This window comes from Quercus robur, chromosome 5 (assembly GCF_932294415.1).
Source record: "Quercus robur chromosome 5, dhQueRobu3.1, whole genome shotgun sequence".
Taxonomy (NCBI): Eukaryota; Viridiplantae; Streptophyta; class Magnoliopsida; order Fagales; family Fagaceae; genus Quercus; species Quercus robur.
In genome coordinates this window covers 44,954,169-44,970,587 of record NC_065538.1, presented here as the reverse complement: position 1 = coordinate 44,970,587, position 16,419 = coordinate 44,954,169, and the positions used below count along the sequence as shown (strand labels likewise).

Sequence of the window (16,419 nt, the reverse complement as noted above, 5' to 3'; positions counted from 1 at the left end):
TACTATGATGGGGAGACGTATTATCATGAGTTGCATGGGTTGTCATACCAAGGTTCGAACCAAAAACATAAATATGTTAAGGTAAAGCATGAGATAAGCCTTAGGAAATTACAACAGAGAATATTGACAGCGATGGGGTTGGACCACTCTAGGCATAACATATCCATCATGTAATAAGCACCTCAACGAGTTGTAGACACCTAAGTTTTCTACAATTCAGTACATTTATTTGGTGGCGCTGAAGTAAAGATGTTGTGGGAATTTGTTGAATAGATGTTGGTGAAGGGATTCATTGCTTTGGATCTATATGTCATTATTGAGCACGCTATAATAGAGGCTAGAGAGGGTTCACAACATGCTGTTTTGGACGGAATTGGTAATGAGCACATGAACTCAATACCGTTACAATTTTATCAAGGGTTTGCAGAGAACATAGGAGATGGGTATGGCGTTGAACCGTGCCAGACATTTCCGCATGTGAACTTGATTGAGGAGGAGGAAGGCTACCAGGAAGTACACGAAGGAGAGCATTTATCCTGTGATAAGGTGCATGGGAGCACATCAGAACATGAAGATGATCACAGACTTGGTGACGATGCAACCAATATTGATTTTACTAGGGATGAGTGCGAGGAGCTCCTAGATACTATCGGTGAACATGAGGATGTTGATGGTATCGAAGAGGTGCTTGCAGAAGAGAATAGAGACACATGCCTTAGTTCCGATCCTATGATAGAATGATTTACCAAAAAAACTTGGGATAATATGTTTGATCCATCACTGGTTATGTAAACGGCAATATCAAATTGGCAGCTAGTATTCCTGACTAAATTGGCGATGCGACATGCATTGACCTAGTATGTAGTGGGGGAGAATTTTAGCTTTAAAACTAAGCATTCAGATTCAGAGAGGATTATGGTGAGTTGCGAGAATGATTTGTGTCCATGAGCAGTCCACGCGATCTGTTGCAAGGGAGACAATGTCTGGAAGATCACAAAATGCAAGGGCCTCCACAGGTGCGACAAAATTTAGATTGCTCGGGGAAAAAATGGTGTAAATATGCCTTGGATATCTTCATGAGAAATAAGGCGAAGGCGACTCATCACAAGGTGACGAGATTGAGCACGTAACAACAATCCTATCAAGTAGATACACTGCATAATCTAGGGAGCGCTGGTGTGGGGGATCACATACATGGAGTTAATCTGCTGCAGAGAATTTGCACATATGGGAAATGGAAACTGTACAAGATACCATATTTACATGTCATTGCAATTTGTAGTAGGTATCAACATAATGTAAAGTAGTATATTAACCCATGCTATAGCATGAACACATTGTTCCACATCTATAAACCCCTTTTCCCTACATTGAAAAATAGATTATCATGGCCAAATCCTAAAGAAACTCGAAGGGTCGTTCCTAACCCCCGATTAATCCGAGAGAAAGGTCGCCCTGTATCAACATGAATTAGGAATGAGATGGACTAAGGCGGGAAATGGTCGAGAACCACACCATGGGGATGAGGGTTGTCCATCAGAAAAGCATTTGGGCTACCCTTAACACCTAGACGTCCCCCAACACTTGGGAAATTTCCAAAAAGATTTACCTACAAAAGACTAATGAATTAAGCCACATGTTACTATTTTGAAACATGAGCGAGATCTTGATTCATCGCTATAACTTCCTACTAAATACTTAACTTCCAATGATAGTTATAGAAGATAAGATTGAAAATTCCAACTTTTATAGCGGTTTGTAGAAGTTAAGTCTGAACCTTCTAACTTCCATAAATATTGGGGAAGTTACGAGACGAGTAACCACTCCAAAGTAACTACTCCAAAGCACACTATATAAATACTCATCCACATGTAATGAAAGTAAGTTCTCACGACTCCCAAAAATTGGAATTCTAACATTTTAGAGAAAAAACTAACTTAAGCATCAAAGGGTTCTTGACTGGTTCATCTTGGTCACCGTTGATCTTGTCTTTTTCTTTTTAGGCCTCTTAAGCAATCACTAGCCTATTGAAGCCTGAAGCATTCAGCCTACTAATTTTCTTTCCATCATCAGATAGGCTTTAATTCATTTACAGTTTCTCAACTCTAGCTAAATTTGGTTTCTTTTTCTACTACTTTTATGGTTGATTGCTTTGGAAATTGAGATGAAAAGGACATGCAACTTTGAATTTCATGTTGTTTTGGTTTTGAGGAAATGAAATTTTGATTTCATCTAATCCTAATGTTAGCACTTAGTATCAAGTTTTGTTGTTGAATCTTCACTGCCAGAAGCTCGATCACCTCCACCAAAGATCACTGCCTCCGTTGGATCTTCCACACTGGATCTCCGATTAAGACATAAGACATATCACCGCGTAGATCTTCAACCGATCTTCACAAAGCGGCTGGAATCATCATCATTTGACCATCCACGCGCTGCCATGCGCCGGTCAAAGATTCAGCAGCTTTTCCACCCGCCTCACACGCCATCCATATTTCTCCGATTAACTCACTGCCGCTGTCATCGGAATCGCCTTTGTCCGATCTATATCACCGGAGAAGAATCAACCTCATCGGACTTCACACACGCCGACCAAATCTCTTGCAAGGGTTGACTCACGCACCTCATGCACTCACGCGTCGCTATGCACCTGCTGACGTCATCATTACACGTCAGCCTTAGCTGAGGTCTTCGCTGTTGTGCACCTGCTGACGTCATCGCTGATGTCATCATTACACGTCAGCCCTAGCTAAGGTCTTCAGCTTACGTTATCTTGCTGACGTCATCATAGTAGTTGACCGTTGCCTTTGGCTGTTGACCGTTAACCGTTGACTTTTGGCCAGAGTTGACTTTTTGTAGTCCAGGTGCTCTCAAGTTGATCTCAGTTTCTTCTAAAGATCAACTTGTAGATATCTTCACCAAGTCACATCCTAAGGGATGTCTTCGCACATTGGTTGACAACCTGAAGTTGGTCTCACATCCACCTTGAGTTTGAGGGGGGCTGTTAACGTATATTAGGGTATGTGGGCTTTAGGTCCACCTTGTTTACTTGTATAGCACACTTACTTGTACTACACACTCTGCCTCCTATATAAAGGCACTTATGTATATTCTATTACTTGAGAAATACAATACTGCCTCCTATATAAAGGCACTTATGTATATTCTATTACTTGAGAAATACAATACAATCAATACTAATATTTAACACACTACAAGGCTCGTGACATCAAGCAGTGGACGGTATGGTTAGGTGTGTGGTTGAAGCTAGTGAAGCTGGGGAGGCCATAAGTATTGGGATGTTGGTGTTTGGAACCACATTGAATTCACTATCGAATACAATATTTTCGGTCGACATATTTGATCCAAAATCAAATGCTATTCAAAGAACTAAAGGAGCTCATTTGGAGTATAATGGAGCTTGGAGGGAAGCCTAATCTTTCAGACTTTTGTCCTTTGCTAAAGCCATTTGACCTACAAGGTATAAGGCGGAGTACGAAGGTTCCTTACGATCGACTGCATTGGTTGATTGACAACATGATTGATCAACGTTTGGAATTTAGAGCATCTGGATCACCGAGGTGTGATGACTTGTTAGATGTCCTCCACCTCAGCAAAGAACAGGGCCAGAAGGAATTTAACCGTCCGAATATCAAAGTTTTGCTGACGGCTCTCTCTCTCTCTCTCTCTCTCTCTCTCTCTCTCTCTCTCTCTCTCTCTCTCTCTCTCTCTCTCTCTCTCTCTCTATATATATATATATATATATATATATATGGGTTAGGTTAAATTTATACTTAGAATAACTTTAAGTAATGTTACCCCATTCAATATTTTTTAATTAGATGTAAATTTTGATAAATTTGCCGCCAAATTATATTATTTTCGTATATTTTCTATACTTACAAAATTTAAAAATGATAAAAAATCAATAACTATATCATCAATTAATTGTTTAAATTCAATTTTTTGTATTTTAAAATAATGCATAAAAGATGAGTTTATGGATCGATTGGTCAATTATATCCAATTGACATGTATGTTAAGAACACATAGAACATGTAATTCAACGGTTGAATATTTTAAAATATGAAATTAATAATAAGTTATTGGATAGTGTAACATTACTTTGAGTTACATCAGGTGTAACTTGAACCAAGTTCATATATAATAGGATGAGTTTAAGTTATACTTGGTATAATTTTAAGAAATATTAAACCACTTAATAACTTTTTATGGGATAAATAATTTGAAAATCTCATCATTGGATTACATTTTATCTATATTCTTAACACACATATCAAATTTCACGACAATTCGACTTTATTTACTATTTAATCCATAAACTCATATTTGATTTATAATTTTTAACTAAAAAAACTTGAAAGTTAAATATTTGATTGATAATCTAGTTATAGATTTTTTATTGTCTTGAAATTTTGCAAGTATTGAGAATATACAAAGATAATGTGTGCATGTGAGTGTAAGTCAAGGAGAAAAAGTAGTTGGTTCATGTGAAAAAATGATGATTTACTAATCACTATTGCACCTATCATCAAGATATGGCAAAATTTGAGTCAAATGGTGTAATTCTAGAAGAACTGATATATTAGATGTAAAAATAAGACTACGGTTTTGCAAACATAATTAACTAAAGCAATATCAAAACTAGTTAAAATCATGTAGCTTAATTGGTTGATGCCTTAACAGATTTATCCACAATTTAAATCTTCTCATCCCTAATTATCAAATATATATATATATATATATAGAAGAACTCCATAATTTCTTATAAGACCTCTATTGCATCTTTGGTTAATTACATCTTCTCAATTTATCAGGACTTGTTCATTGGAGGAACTGATAAAACTAGCGCTACAATTGAATGGGCAATGACTGAGCTTCTTCGCAATCCTGACATAATGGCCAAGGCAAAACAAGAACTTACTGAAACAATTGGAATAGGAGAAAACATACAAGAAAAAGACATCCCACGACTTCCCTATCTTCAAGATGTGCTTAAAGAAACAATGCGGCTTCATCCAATAGCACCTCTTCTCCTTCCTCGTTTCCATGTTGATGTGGAAGTTTGTGGATACACCATTCCTAAACACACCCAAGCGATTGTAAATGCATGGGCGATAGCACGAGATCCCATGTACTGGGACAAGCCAACACAATTTAAACCAGAAAGGTTCATCGACTCTAAAGTGGATTTCAGAGGCATGAACCTCTCTTTTATGCCATTTGATTCTGGGAGGCGGATTTGCCCAGGTTTAGATCTTGCTGTAAGAATGCTGAGCTTGTTGCTAGCTTCTCTCATTCACCACTTTAATTGGAAGCTTCCTGACCGAATGGCACCAGAAGATATTGACATAAAAGACAAATTTGGAATTACATTGCAGAAGGCTATTGCAGGAAAAGATTGGCCTTTGCCCCTTTTAAAAAAACAATCCAGTATTTTGCCATCTTTTCTAAACTAATTGGGGAAATGTCTCTCTTTTGAAATTTGATTTTCTCAAAATCGAGTTAACCCCTATAGTGACGTTTTTATGGAGTCTATAGTGATGTTTTAAGGATTTATAGTGGCTTTTTGTAACTCAATCTCCATGAAATCGAGTTATAGGTAAAAAAAAAAAAAAAAAAAATTGCATGTAACTCGACTTCATGGAGATCGAGTTACAAAACGCCACTATAGGTCCTTAAAACGTCACTATAGGCCCTTAAAACGTCACTATAGGCTCCTTAAAACGCCACTATAGGGCTTCAAATTTTTTTTTATTTTTTATTTTTTATAATTCGATTTTGAGAAAATCGAGTTTCAAAAAAAGGGCATTTTTCTAATTAGTTTGGGAAAGGGGGCAAAATGCTGGAATTTTTTTTGAAAGGGGCATTTGCCCATTTTCTCCGGCTATTGCACTTGTTGCCATTCCTGTAGTTGTTGCTAAAGCGGAGGAGTTTATATCGCTACTGAATCACATGTTTGGAGAATAATTTTTTTAAATTATATTCCTTATTTGTGGACCTATTTTTTCTATGTTATACTAATGTTTTTAGTAATGCTACAAGTTGTTATTATTCGATAAAATTAATTGCTCTTGCTCCTCTTGCCATTGAAGTTATTTGGATTTTTCGGGTTCAAGAATCTTGGTTATCGTATACAACCTGTGGGAAAAGCAAAAACAACCATAGTTGTTATTATTATATGATATAGCTACGTATCGAACAGTACATAGATAATTTGCTACATATACATGTCTATGCATTATTTTATATATACAGTTTTATGATACAATGCAAACAATACACTAATATGACAGTTTGCCAATCCTCTAAGAATTGCATTCTAATCAAAACTTGAATTTATTATTATTTTTAGAATCAAACCTTGAATTTAAAATGACAAAAATAAAAATAATGTCCAAAAGAATAATATAAAATGGATAAAGTATAGATACTAATTCAATAATACTTTAAGCTTGATTACTGAGAAATTATAGTGGAAAAGAAGCAAAGAAACAAGCTTTATTTTTTGTTGGATTTTCCATTCGTCCACATTTTCTAATGCTGCCTAACAAAGAAAAATTCAAAAAATGTTTTTAGTTCAAATTAGGGTTGTCCAACAAAGAGCCAGACTCAAGAAATCCGTTCGACTTGGAGCCATTTAAATCGAAATCCCCCTTGACTCTCCTCATGTCAAGCTAAGTGACTTCGTAACCTTTGCGTAGCATAGTAGAATGAAGGCTATGCACCAACACTCTCTTATTTATTAGCCTAAGTGCCTTCGCTAACTCGCTCGCCTACTATACAATACTCTACTATACAATACATTAATAGGGCAGGGCAGGCTAACTCAGACGCTTACTTCTACTAATGTAGGTCTTTAGTTCGTTCTGAGTAATATTGTGGCGGTTGGCAGCAAATTTGTCTCAAGAACAATCAAAATTGGATGGGTTGAGTGGTGATTTTCAGCTAGCATTTTTGTGTTTTGCGTCCTAGGAATTTTTTATTGACCGACGCTACTTTTTTTTTTTTTTTTTTTTTGTTGGTATCTAGTAGTTTCCATATCAACATTTCTTAGTAATCTGTGGTTTGTGCTTCGTGGTAGATGATGAAAGATACTGCGAAAGTTTTTAGATTTTTTTTTGAAAAAACACTTTTTTAAAGTAATTTTTAATTTAGACATAATGATAAAATAATAATTGTTGTTAGTAAATATTTGAAAAATTCGAAAACAGTGTCATTTTGGGTGTGTTTAATGGTGTAGTGTAACAGAAACTAAAGGAGCTTTTGATTGAATAATTTTGAAACTTAGGGAACTCAATCGAATAAAAGTAAAATTAGAACACTAAAATAAATTCAGGTCAAACTTAGAGGGTGTGTTTTGTATTTTTGTTAAATGAAAAAATAGTTTAACTCCAAATTAGTTTGAAGAAAATTACTCAAACCTATTACGTGCATAGCAATTGATAAACATATTCATGTATAGTTTTAGCTACATGACTTATTTAATTAGTCATGTAATTTGTTCAAGTAATACATGTGTGGTGACATGGACGGTTTTATGAGTGGTCACATAATGGGTTGGATGAAATTTTTCCAAACTGGTATGGAGGAAAACTATCCTTGAAAAATTGAGGTAAATTTCCTCCATAGTGTAAATTTCTTTTGTATCCTTCTACAATCCCAAAATTAAAATTAAATGAAAATTTTGGGTGATTTGGACGGGGACATCAATGGTTGGGCTCTCCCCAACTGAAGTACCCTTCAAGTCGATTTATCTTATTTGGCCCAATTTCCATGCCTTCATAACTAGTCATAAGCTTAATTAGGTTTAGGCTGAGCTTGTTTTTGGTAGACCTTGGAAACCTTAAATTGTTTGGAAAAAAAAAAATTGTAAATATGTCGAATCATTAGATAATTAATTTCCCCTAACAACTTGAGAATTTATTTTTTGTAAACCAGTATCCTACACATTAAAATTTTAATATTAGCGATGTAATCTCCCACACCCACATGGCTACCATAGCAAACAATATCTATCTCTTTCTTAACAATAAAATCAAAATTAAAATTTAGATTACAAGTATACTTTACCATACATCACCTTATATGCAAGATAAAATAAGCCTACTTTTTTAAAAAATAATAACAATAAATTCTCAATTCTTTTTGTTAACTTTTATACTTAAACTATGATTTAGATTTTCTATATAAAATTAGCCTTGGTTTTGCTAGTTTTTAATAAATTTATTTATTTGATATTTAAATATAAAAAACCTCACTTAAATTATCACCTTAGTTCTCAAACAATATCAAGCCGGCGTTTGCCAAAATGACTTTTATTATTAATGCTTCTTTAAGTTCCATCTCTAGTTGGTTTTTTGTTTTATATCTAGGAACTCTAATGTCTTGTCTCATATCCTTGCAAAATGGATTGCTCAATCAGGATGGGCTTTTAACCATGTCATTTGTTCAGGAATGGATCTTGGGCCTTGAAGTTAGAGACGGGCTTGCACTGCTCCTCTACTATCTTGAATACAATTGTCCTCAATTATCAAAAATAAATAAATAAATAAAAATGTAGGGTCTTCGAGAACGCCTCTACTCTTTTATTTAGGGGGGAAAAATTCTCAAGTTTGGTATCTTACAAAAATCAAACAACTTGACATTGAAATAGACCCGTTTCATGATTTAGATTAATATTACAAATTAAAATATACAATTAAAAAAAAAAGTTAAGTGACACTCTAATTACTCTCAAATGCAGTAATATATAGTATATATGAGAGTTAGAGTTGTTATTGGATTGTCTTTTAATTTTGTCTCTACTTAAATATAAGGGTGGAGGAGCTTTTTTAGTAAAAAAAAAATGAGAATCTCAAATAGAGAAAACCCCTTAAATAGTAATATAGATAACAGTTGTCTAATACCACCAATAACTAGTTTTTTTTTTTTTTTTCCTCTTACAATGTCCTTGCAACTTCATCTAATAAATTGTATTGTATTGGGCTTTAAAAATGCAGTGGGCCTAAAAACAGGCAAATATTAGCTCAGATCAGATAAGCACAGAACCAACTAGTAATAATGGCAGACACCCAACAAAACCCTTCTATTAGGCACAACCTTTTTGACACTTTTGGATCTTATATTCCTAATCTAATCATGTTGTATTTGTTAACTAAGCAATTCTTCTCTTGTCATCATCATTCTTTCCCTCCCTTCTCCAACACTTAACCAACTAACAGTAGCACCAAACCTACTTTGTTAACCCAAGTTGCTCTGGCCTTGCACTTAAAGGAAAGAAAAGTAGGGCAAGAGCAATCATTTTAAATTAGAATTGTTTCAACTAAAGTGGGTGATTGCTAAGCTTCTAGGTAGTTAAGTCCCTCCTTTTCCCATTCCATTTCTTTTCATACTTCAAATTTTTCTTCAATTCTCTTCTTATCTTTTCAAGTGATTATAAGTGGAGACTTTTTGCTTGGTTTGGAAATAAAAAAGAATAAGGGCCTTAGAAAATGAGCACATCCAGATTTATCAAGTGTGTGACTGTGGGAGATGGTGCTGTAGGAAAGACTTGCATGCTCATTTCGTATACTAGCAACACCTTTCCAACGGTATGATTTCTTCTTTTCTTTTCTTTTTTTTTGGAATTGAGGGGGGGTTTAATAACCAATGCTCATGCCATGAGGAAACCAATTATGCTTTTTTTTTTTGCTAGGATTATGTTCCAACAGTGTTCGACAATTTCAGTGCCAATGTGGTAGTGGATGGTAGTATAGTGAACCTTGGTCTATGGGATACTGCAGGTAATTTCATGTCCAATAAAGTTTCAGGGTTAAGATTTTATGTCCTGAATATGCTTCACTACTTAAAATTCCACGACACTCAAGTATACTTTTAGATTTACAAATGTTTATGAGGTATCAACTTGTACACCTTTTAGATATTTAATGTTAATTATGAAATTGATAACTCATTGAGTGTGTTGACGTTATATTTGGCATAGATTGCATTGAGCTCTCTCCTCTGTCTCTCGTCCTTCTATTACAGGAAAATAAGTTATGTTAAATAAATTGAAGGGAAAAAAAAAAAAAAATAGATGCAGAAGCAATGAAAAAGAAAAAGACAAAACACACTAGAGATACATGATGTTGTACGTTTAGGGTATATATAGAAATAACACAATTAGGGTTAGGTGTAAATGTGCTTTACACTACAATTGGGTCTTTTGGGCCAATACAAAAAATATTATAAACTCAAATATAAATGTTTCACAAGTTATATATATATATATATATATATATATAAAAAAAAAAAAAACTACAATCATGTTAGGATTCCATATATTTAGGAAGTTAATGGGCTCTAAGCTAGTATAGTCGTTTGTGCATTACAGGGCAGGAAGATTACAATAGGCTAAGGCCTCTAAGTTATAGAGGAGCTGATGTGTTTTTGTTGGCCTTCTCTCTCATCAGCAAGGCCAGTTATGAGAACATCTCCAAAAAGGTGTTTTTTTTCTGTAATTTTTCCATTCTTAAGTTATCATCCACAGCTTATTCAAAGACTTTGAAATGACAATTGGATTCATGTCTAACAGTGGATCCCTGAGCTAAAACATTATGCTCCCAACGTGCCGATTGTGCTTGTGGGAACCAAACTTGGTAAGACAATTTAATATCATGCAAAAGCATTACAAGCATAAGTTATTAATATCATATTAACAATTTTTTAAAGATGTTGAATGCAATTAAAAAAAAAAAAAAACTCAGATTACATTGACCACTCACGCTGGCTTAAGTTATAGAGTAGATTGATAATTTACAATTTGTCAAAACCTTTCACAATTGTTGGAACCCTTACAGTTTTCAAAAGCATGATTTTTTTTGTTACCCAGTGCCAGTATATATGTACTACTATTCCTCTAATAAAATAAAATTTTAAATGTTAGAAGATCATCTCAAAAAAATTTCCCAATATGGTGTTCACACTGGCTTAGGAAGTTTCATGACATTCAATTTATTCTTCGCTTTGGTTATGCTTAATAATTGTAACCCCATTGAAATCTGGAAGAGTTTGTCATCTCACCGTCGCATAACCATGTTCATTAAATTTTTCGTTGTAATTTTATTTGACTCTATAACTCGGTACTTATTGGAGAACTTTCAAGTGCAGATTTGCGAGAAGACAAACACTTTCTGGCTGATCATCCTGGAGCAGCACCAATAACCACTGCTCAGGCATGTCATCAATGAATTAAAAAAAAAGAAAAAAAGAAAAAAGAAAAAAAAAAGTAAATCATATTAGCAAAGCTATACTATAAATGCTACATATATATTTATACAAATATAGTAAAAAAAAAAAATATATATATATATATATATATATGTATATTTATATGTGGGATTTTAACGTGAGATTGATTCGCAGGGTGAGGAATTGAGGAAAATGATTGGTGCAGTCCTTTACATAGAGTGCAGTTCTAAAACACAGCAGGTAATAAAAATACTTTTCCATGATAAAATTTCCTAGCAATCAATATGATCTTATTTCTTCAAGCAATTACCATATTGTGTAAAACCATCGTTCTTGATGTTTTGAATATAAGAAGTGTACCTTATAATTTTGGTTGTGTTATTTAAAAGAATTGTACTGCAAATTATTATTATTATTATTATTTAAAAGAAAAGCAAAAACATGGGACCAATATGTTTAAAAAATTACCAACTTATATCTAGCTTAAACAAATCAGATCAGCTATAGTATGTATCCAATAAAACATAACACTTAATAAATCTTAGTCTTTCCTAGTTTCCTTGTTTTAATACAACATTAAAACTCCTAAATCTACAAGTGTTTAATTCTAAATTAATCTCTCTTGGTTTTGGCTGTTCAGAATGTGAAGACTGTTTTTGATGCGGCAATAAAGGTTGCTTTGAGGCCACCAAAACCAAAGAGGAAGAAGCCACGCCAGCAAAAACCGTGTGCTTTCCTCTAATACCCAATCAGCCTTAATTTCAAATCTTCTTTGCGAAAACTGTCGCTCGATCATGAGTTCATTTTTGTTACTCTATAATTGTAATATTTTTTTTTCATATATATATATAAGCTCCTTTTGGAACTATGGAAAATCTGTAGGGGAGGACATTGGGGCATCTCTAAATGGTTATGTACATGAGAGTCTTACACTTTTACAGTATGACGCAGTATTAAATTGATTCTTTCTTGTGATGGCAAATCAAGAAGAGCCACTTGACCAAATAAGACTGCAACTCGGCACAAGTCATTCTACAGTGGAACTTGGCAAATCAATGCAATATATTTAAATCTATGTCCATCTGTTCTATATATCTAGATATTGTTTAACTTCTACAATCAAATTACTCTTGAATTCTTGATTAAACAGCTTGATATATTTCCTGGAACTCATAAATACATCTATGTCCAATAGCACTATATCACAATATAAATCTTGGTTATATTTTCAATTTCTAAAAATAAATTTTGATTCATATTTATTTCTAGAACCGTAATATTAGAGACCAATTCAGCAACGAGTTTAAAAAGCACTACAGAGTGAAGAAGAGTGATAGGTCCAAAACTATGTTCACGTCCAAGACCCTTTAAAGCCCAAGCCTGAAACAGACTTGGAGAATGTTTTAGACCCATGGAATACTAGGTCCAAAACTATGTTCATGCCCCAATTATAGTCCTACTTCACTTTATCATCCAACGCGGGTTATGATCGACGACCCTCCTCGACCAAGGTGTTCAAATGAAGGTGGGCGATCACTGAATCATGGAAGCAAAGCACACCCATGCTCCAACCAAAGAGCTCTCAGTCTGCAACAACAAAACTTGATATTGACCATCAGCATCGGATGTTTTAAAAAATTTCCATTTTAACCCTTTAAAAAATTACTTTATCTATTTTAGCATAATATTTAATATTGCACCCTATATTTTATCTCTTACTTTAACACATTACCCATTAAAATAAACTAAATTAATACCCACCTTCTATTAAGAGCATCAGCATGAGCTATTGTTGCAAAAACAATTTTATTTCATATACCAAAACTTACTTTTACTACTTTAATATAGTATTTGACAATACATTTTACATCACATGTTCTAATTTCATGTTTTATTCCTTTATTTATTCATTTCTCTTTTCTTTTCTTTTTTATTACTCTTCCTCTCCGTCAGTCTCTCTATCTGAAACTCATCACTACCCACCATCACCACCACCAAAACCAATCACAATCACCACCATTTGAAACTCACAACCACCATAGGAAAAAGAAAATCAGTTGACCCACTTATATTTAAACAAATAGAAAACTCCACGTGCTTCCATGTATAATAGATTCTGTAAGACTGAGAGGTAATGTGCGAAGGCGCGATAGGCGAGGAGAAGGGTGGAGGCATGATGGGCGGTGGTAGCAAGAGGTTGAAGGTTTGTGAAAAAAAAAAAAAAAAAACCTAGCCTAAACTAGCCAGTTCTTACATCTAATGGTGGAGCCACGTTTAGGCCAGGGTATTCCTAGGAACACCCTAACTTGAAAAAAAAAATATATATATAATAATTAAAAAAAATTATTTGTTTACCCTTAAAAAAAAACTAGGAACACCCTCAACCAAAATTAAGAACACCCTCAAAAAGAAAATATATATATATATTTGCTCTACTTTCAAAAAAAAAAAAAAAACCCAAATAAAAATTTTGAACTAAAATCTAAAAAAAAAAAAAAAAAAAAAAATTTGTAATAGAACAAGCCCACTAGGGAAAAGAAGCCCAACATCAATCCTAAACAGCAGATTACAAACCCAATCTAAAGAAAAAAACAAGGTAAAGCAAACCCAACATGGTAGCAAAGCCACGGATTCTCAAAAAAAAAAAAATAATAATAAAAAAAATAAAAAAGCCAAAACCCAAAACCCAATATACTTGTATACCCAATTACAACCTAACCTAAAGAAACCAGAGCATGGGTTTTTCTCATATAAGAACCTCAGGTCCTCGGCAAAAGCGACTCAACAACACTGCAACAGCCACACCCAGAGCAGTCGACGGTGAGATCGGAGATTCCCTTGCCCAGATTGGAGATTGGTGACTGCGAGATCGGCATAAGAACTTCAGGCAACATCAAGGTATTTCAGTTCTCTCTCTTTTTCTTTATCTCATCTCTACTCTGAGCCTCTAACTAAGAGCGGCGTTCTCTCTCTCTTTTTCTTTATCTTATAGTCTACCTTGTGAGTATTAGATTTAGACTTACTGACTATTTTTTTTGTCTTTTGAAATCTCTCTTTTTCTTTGCTCTGACTTAGACTTAGGCTTTCCTCTAGTTCTCTTTTGGCTAAATTGGCTTTTTGTGTAAGTGTATATCTGTAAATATGTAATTGTGTATTTGTGTTGACTGTTGATTGGTTATTGTCTCTTGAGTGAGGGATGGGGTTGGGGCTGTGACATTGGATTGAGGTAGTGGTCCTGGTCCACTTAAAAGCAACACCCAGAACAACACATTATTAAAAGACAAAAATAAAAAATAAATTATGTTAGGCAGTGGTTCAGTAAGGTGGATGATGTAGTCTATTTGTATTCTTTACATTGTGCAAAGCCAACTAAACAGTGAGGTGTGTGCTAGATTGCTTATTAATATTTCAAATAATTAATAATTAAACAAAAATAATTAATAATTTTATTAATATTTCAAATAAACTTATAATTTATTGTTTATTCTTTTGCTAGTTATTATCGACAAATATTTGATAAAGAAATCACATACCTAAGATAAATTTTTTGTGTAAGATTCATCTTCATCTTCTAAGCGGATTTGTGTTAACTTTAACTTAGAAAATCTTCGTTTAGATATGAATTTATGTATTTTTTTGTTGTTGTTGGCGACAATATATGAATTTCCTTTTTTATTAGATTGTGTAATTTATCATTCTTAAGGAACACCTTGGAAAAAATTCTTGAAGCCGCCACTGCTTACATCTTGTTTGACATGTGCTTGAAATAAATTGGAAGTCGTTAAGTAAATCTGATCTGATCTAGCATTAATTAAGGAAATGATTCCATTATGAATCATTCACTTCTTTAATGCTTCACTTAAATTTGTTTTAATGAAACGATGTCATTGTAGTGTTTTATTTCTCATCAATCTCTTCAACCTACAAACCGACATCGTTGGGACCTTTTCTACTTTCTTGTTAACACTCTCTCTCAAACTAGTCGTAGCTATATCTATAATGAAACATCAACCTTTCTCTCTTGAATTGACTTGGATTGAACCGTAGTTTGATAAATGTTCAAAAGTCTCATTTAGTCTATTACTAGAAGCCCCAAGGCTTTAGTGAAAATGTCTACTATCTAATTTGTACTTGAGATGTGGAAGGTCTTTATCACATATTGTTGAATATTTTCTCGAATTAGATGATAGTTTATCTCGATATGCTAAGTGTGTTCGTGATAGACTAGGTTTGCTACAAATATGGAGAGCAACTTGATTATCACATTAAAGTAAGGCATGCTTGCTATGGTTTATGATGATGCCGTAAAAATCACCAGTGAGCTACACGATCCTCGCACGCTTGAAATAGTGACCTGCAAGAAGAAAGAAGTGACCTAATAGAGAGCACCGGTGTGGTGCCGGCCAAATACCCTTCGAAGGTCAAGTTATAACTATTCTCAACTCTAGAGTGCTAGAGAGGGGTTAATTATGCGTACCTTGATTTGTGAGAGCATTGGGGTTTTTATAGTAGTAGAAGGCTGGCACCTCTTCCTTGGTGTAGAAGTCTTTTCCTTATAGGACTCTACTTGAATAGTCCCAAACGTGATGAACAAGACCTTTCCTTGTAGAGAAGATCTTCATTTGTGCACGTATCTTCCGGAATTCTTTTGGTGCTAGGATTCCTATTTTCTTTGGGATTCTATGATGATTCAGGCGTGTGTAGCAAGTATTCCCCATCTAGGGCTTCTGGCCGCTATGTAGACGCATGGCCCATTCTTATCAATCCTTCGTATGAATTGGGCCAGGCTTCTACTGGCCCATGGAAGTGGGCCCGTCAGGCCCATCTTTATACAGATCCGTCATCCCAGTTTTTACCCTCTTCAGCTGCCCCCTTCACCCCATGGGCCGGTCACATCTAGTGGAAAGACCCGTGGGGTGACGGTTTCAAGCATCCAGGGATGACGATTCCAATGCTTGTGGGTTGACGGCTTCAACGTAGGTGCCAGGACCCGTGCATACCCTTGACAGGCTGTTTGGAGGCCATTTATGACGCATTACACGTGTCGCTTTTTTATTGGATTTTATCCCGGATCGAAGCGTCGTTTCGTCTTCCGTGCACTTCCCATACAAATATCATACTCCTCCACTCTCATTTCTCCATTTTTTGCTGAAACACCTTGTCAGA

The 16,419-nt window shown here is 34.6% G+C and overlaps 2 protein-coding genes across 2 annotated transcripts; both read left to right on the top strand.

The window, feature by feature from the left end:
- The first annotated feature begins 3,414 nt into the window (after positions 1 to 3,414).
- LOC126728236 (geraniol 8-hydroxylase-like) lies at positions 3,415 to 5,480 on the top strand. Its single transcript, XM_050434098.1, has 2 exons — positions 3,415 to 3,657; positions 4,839 to 5,480. The coding sequence occupies exons 1-2, from the start codon at positions 3,415 to 3,417 to the stop codon at positions 5,478 to 5,480; spliced, it is 885 nt and encodes a 294-aa protein (XP_050290055.1).
- Positions 5,481 to 9,316: 3,836 nt separating this feature from the next.
- On the top strand, positions 9,317 to 12,217 carry LOC126726071 (rac-like GTP-binding protein RAC1). The gene is made up of 7 exons (XM_050431193.1): positions 9,317 to 9,614; positions 9,719 to 9,806; positions 10,397 to 10,506; positions 10,598 to 10,661; positions 11,173 to 11,237; positions 11,428 to 11,493; positions 11,894 to 12,217. The coding sequence occupies exons 1-7, from the start codon at positions 9,516 to 9,518 to the stop codon at positions 11,993 to 11,995; spliced, it is 594 nt and encodes a 197-aa protein (XP_050287150.1). The 5' UTR covers positions 9,317 to 9,515; the 3' UTR covers positions 11,996 to 12,217.
- Positions 12,218 to 16,419: the final 4,202 nt, after the last annotated feature.

Excerpts from the sequence above, each read along its gene's own strand:
- LOC126728236 (XM_050434098.1), top strand. The coding sequence starts at position 3,415 with ATGGAGCTTGGAGGGAAGCCTAATCTTTCAGACTTTTGTCCTTTGCTA. Across the intron at positions 3,658-4,838 it reads TTAACCGTCCGAATATCAAA|GACTTGTTCATTGGAGGAAC; the intron begins GTTTTGCTGACG and ends TCAATTTATCAG.
- LOC126726071 (XM_050431193.1), top strand. The coding sequence starts at position 9,516 with ATGAGCACATCCAGATTTATCAAGTGTGTGACTGTGGGAGATGGTGCT. Across the intron at positions 9,615-9,718 it reads CTAGCAACACCTTTCCAACG|GATTATGTTCCAACAGTGTT; the intron begins GTATGATTTCTT and ends TTTTTTTGCTAG. Across the intron at positions 9,807-10,396 it reads TGGTCTATGGGATACTGCAG|GGCAGGAAGATTACAATAGG; the intron begins GTAATTTCATGT and ends TGTGCATTACAG.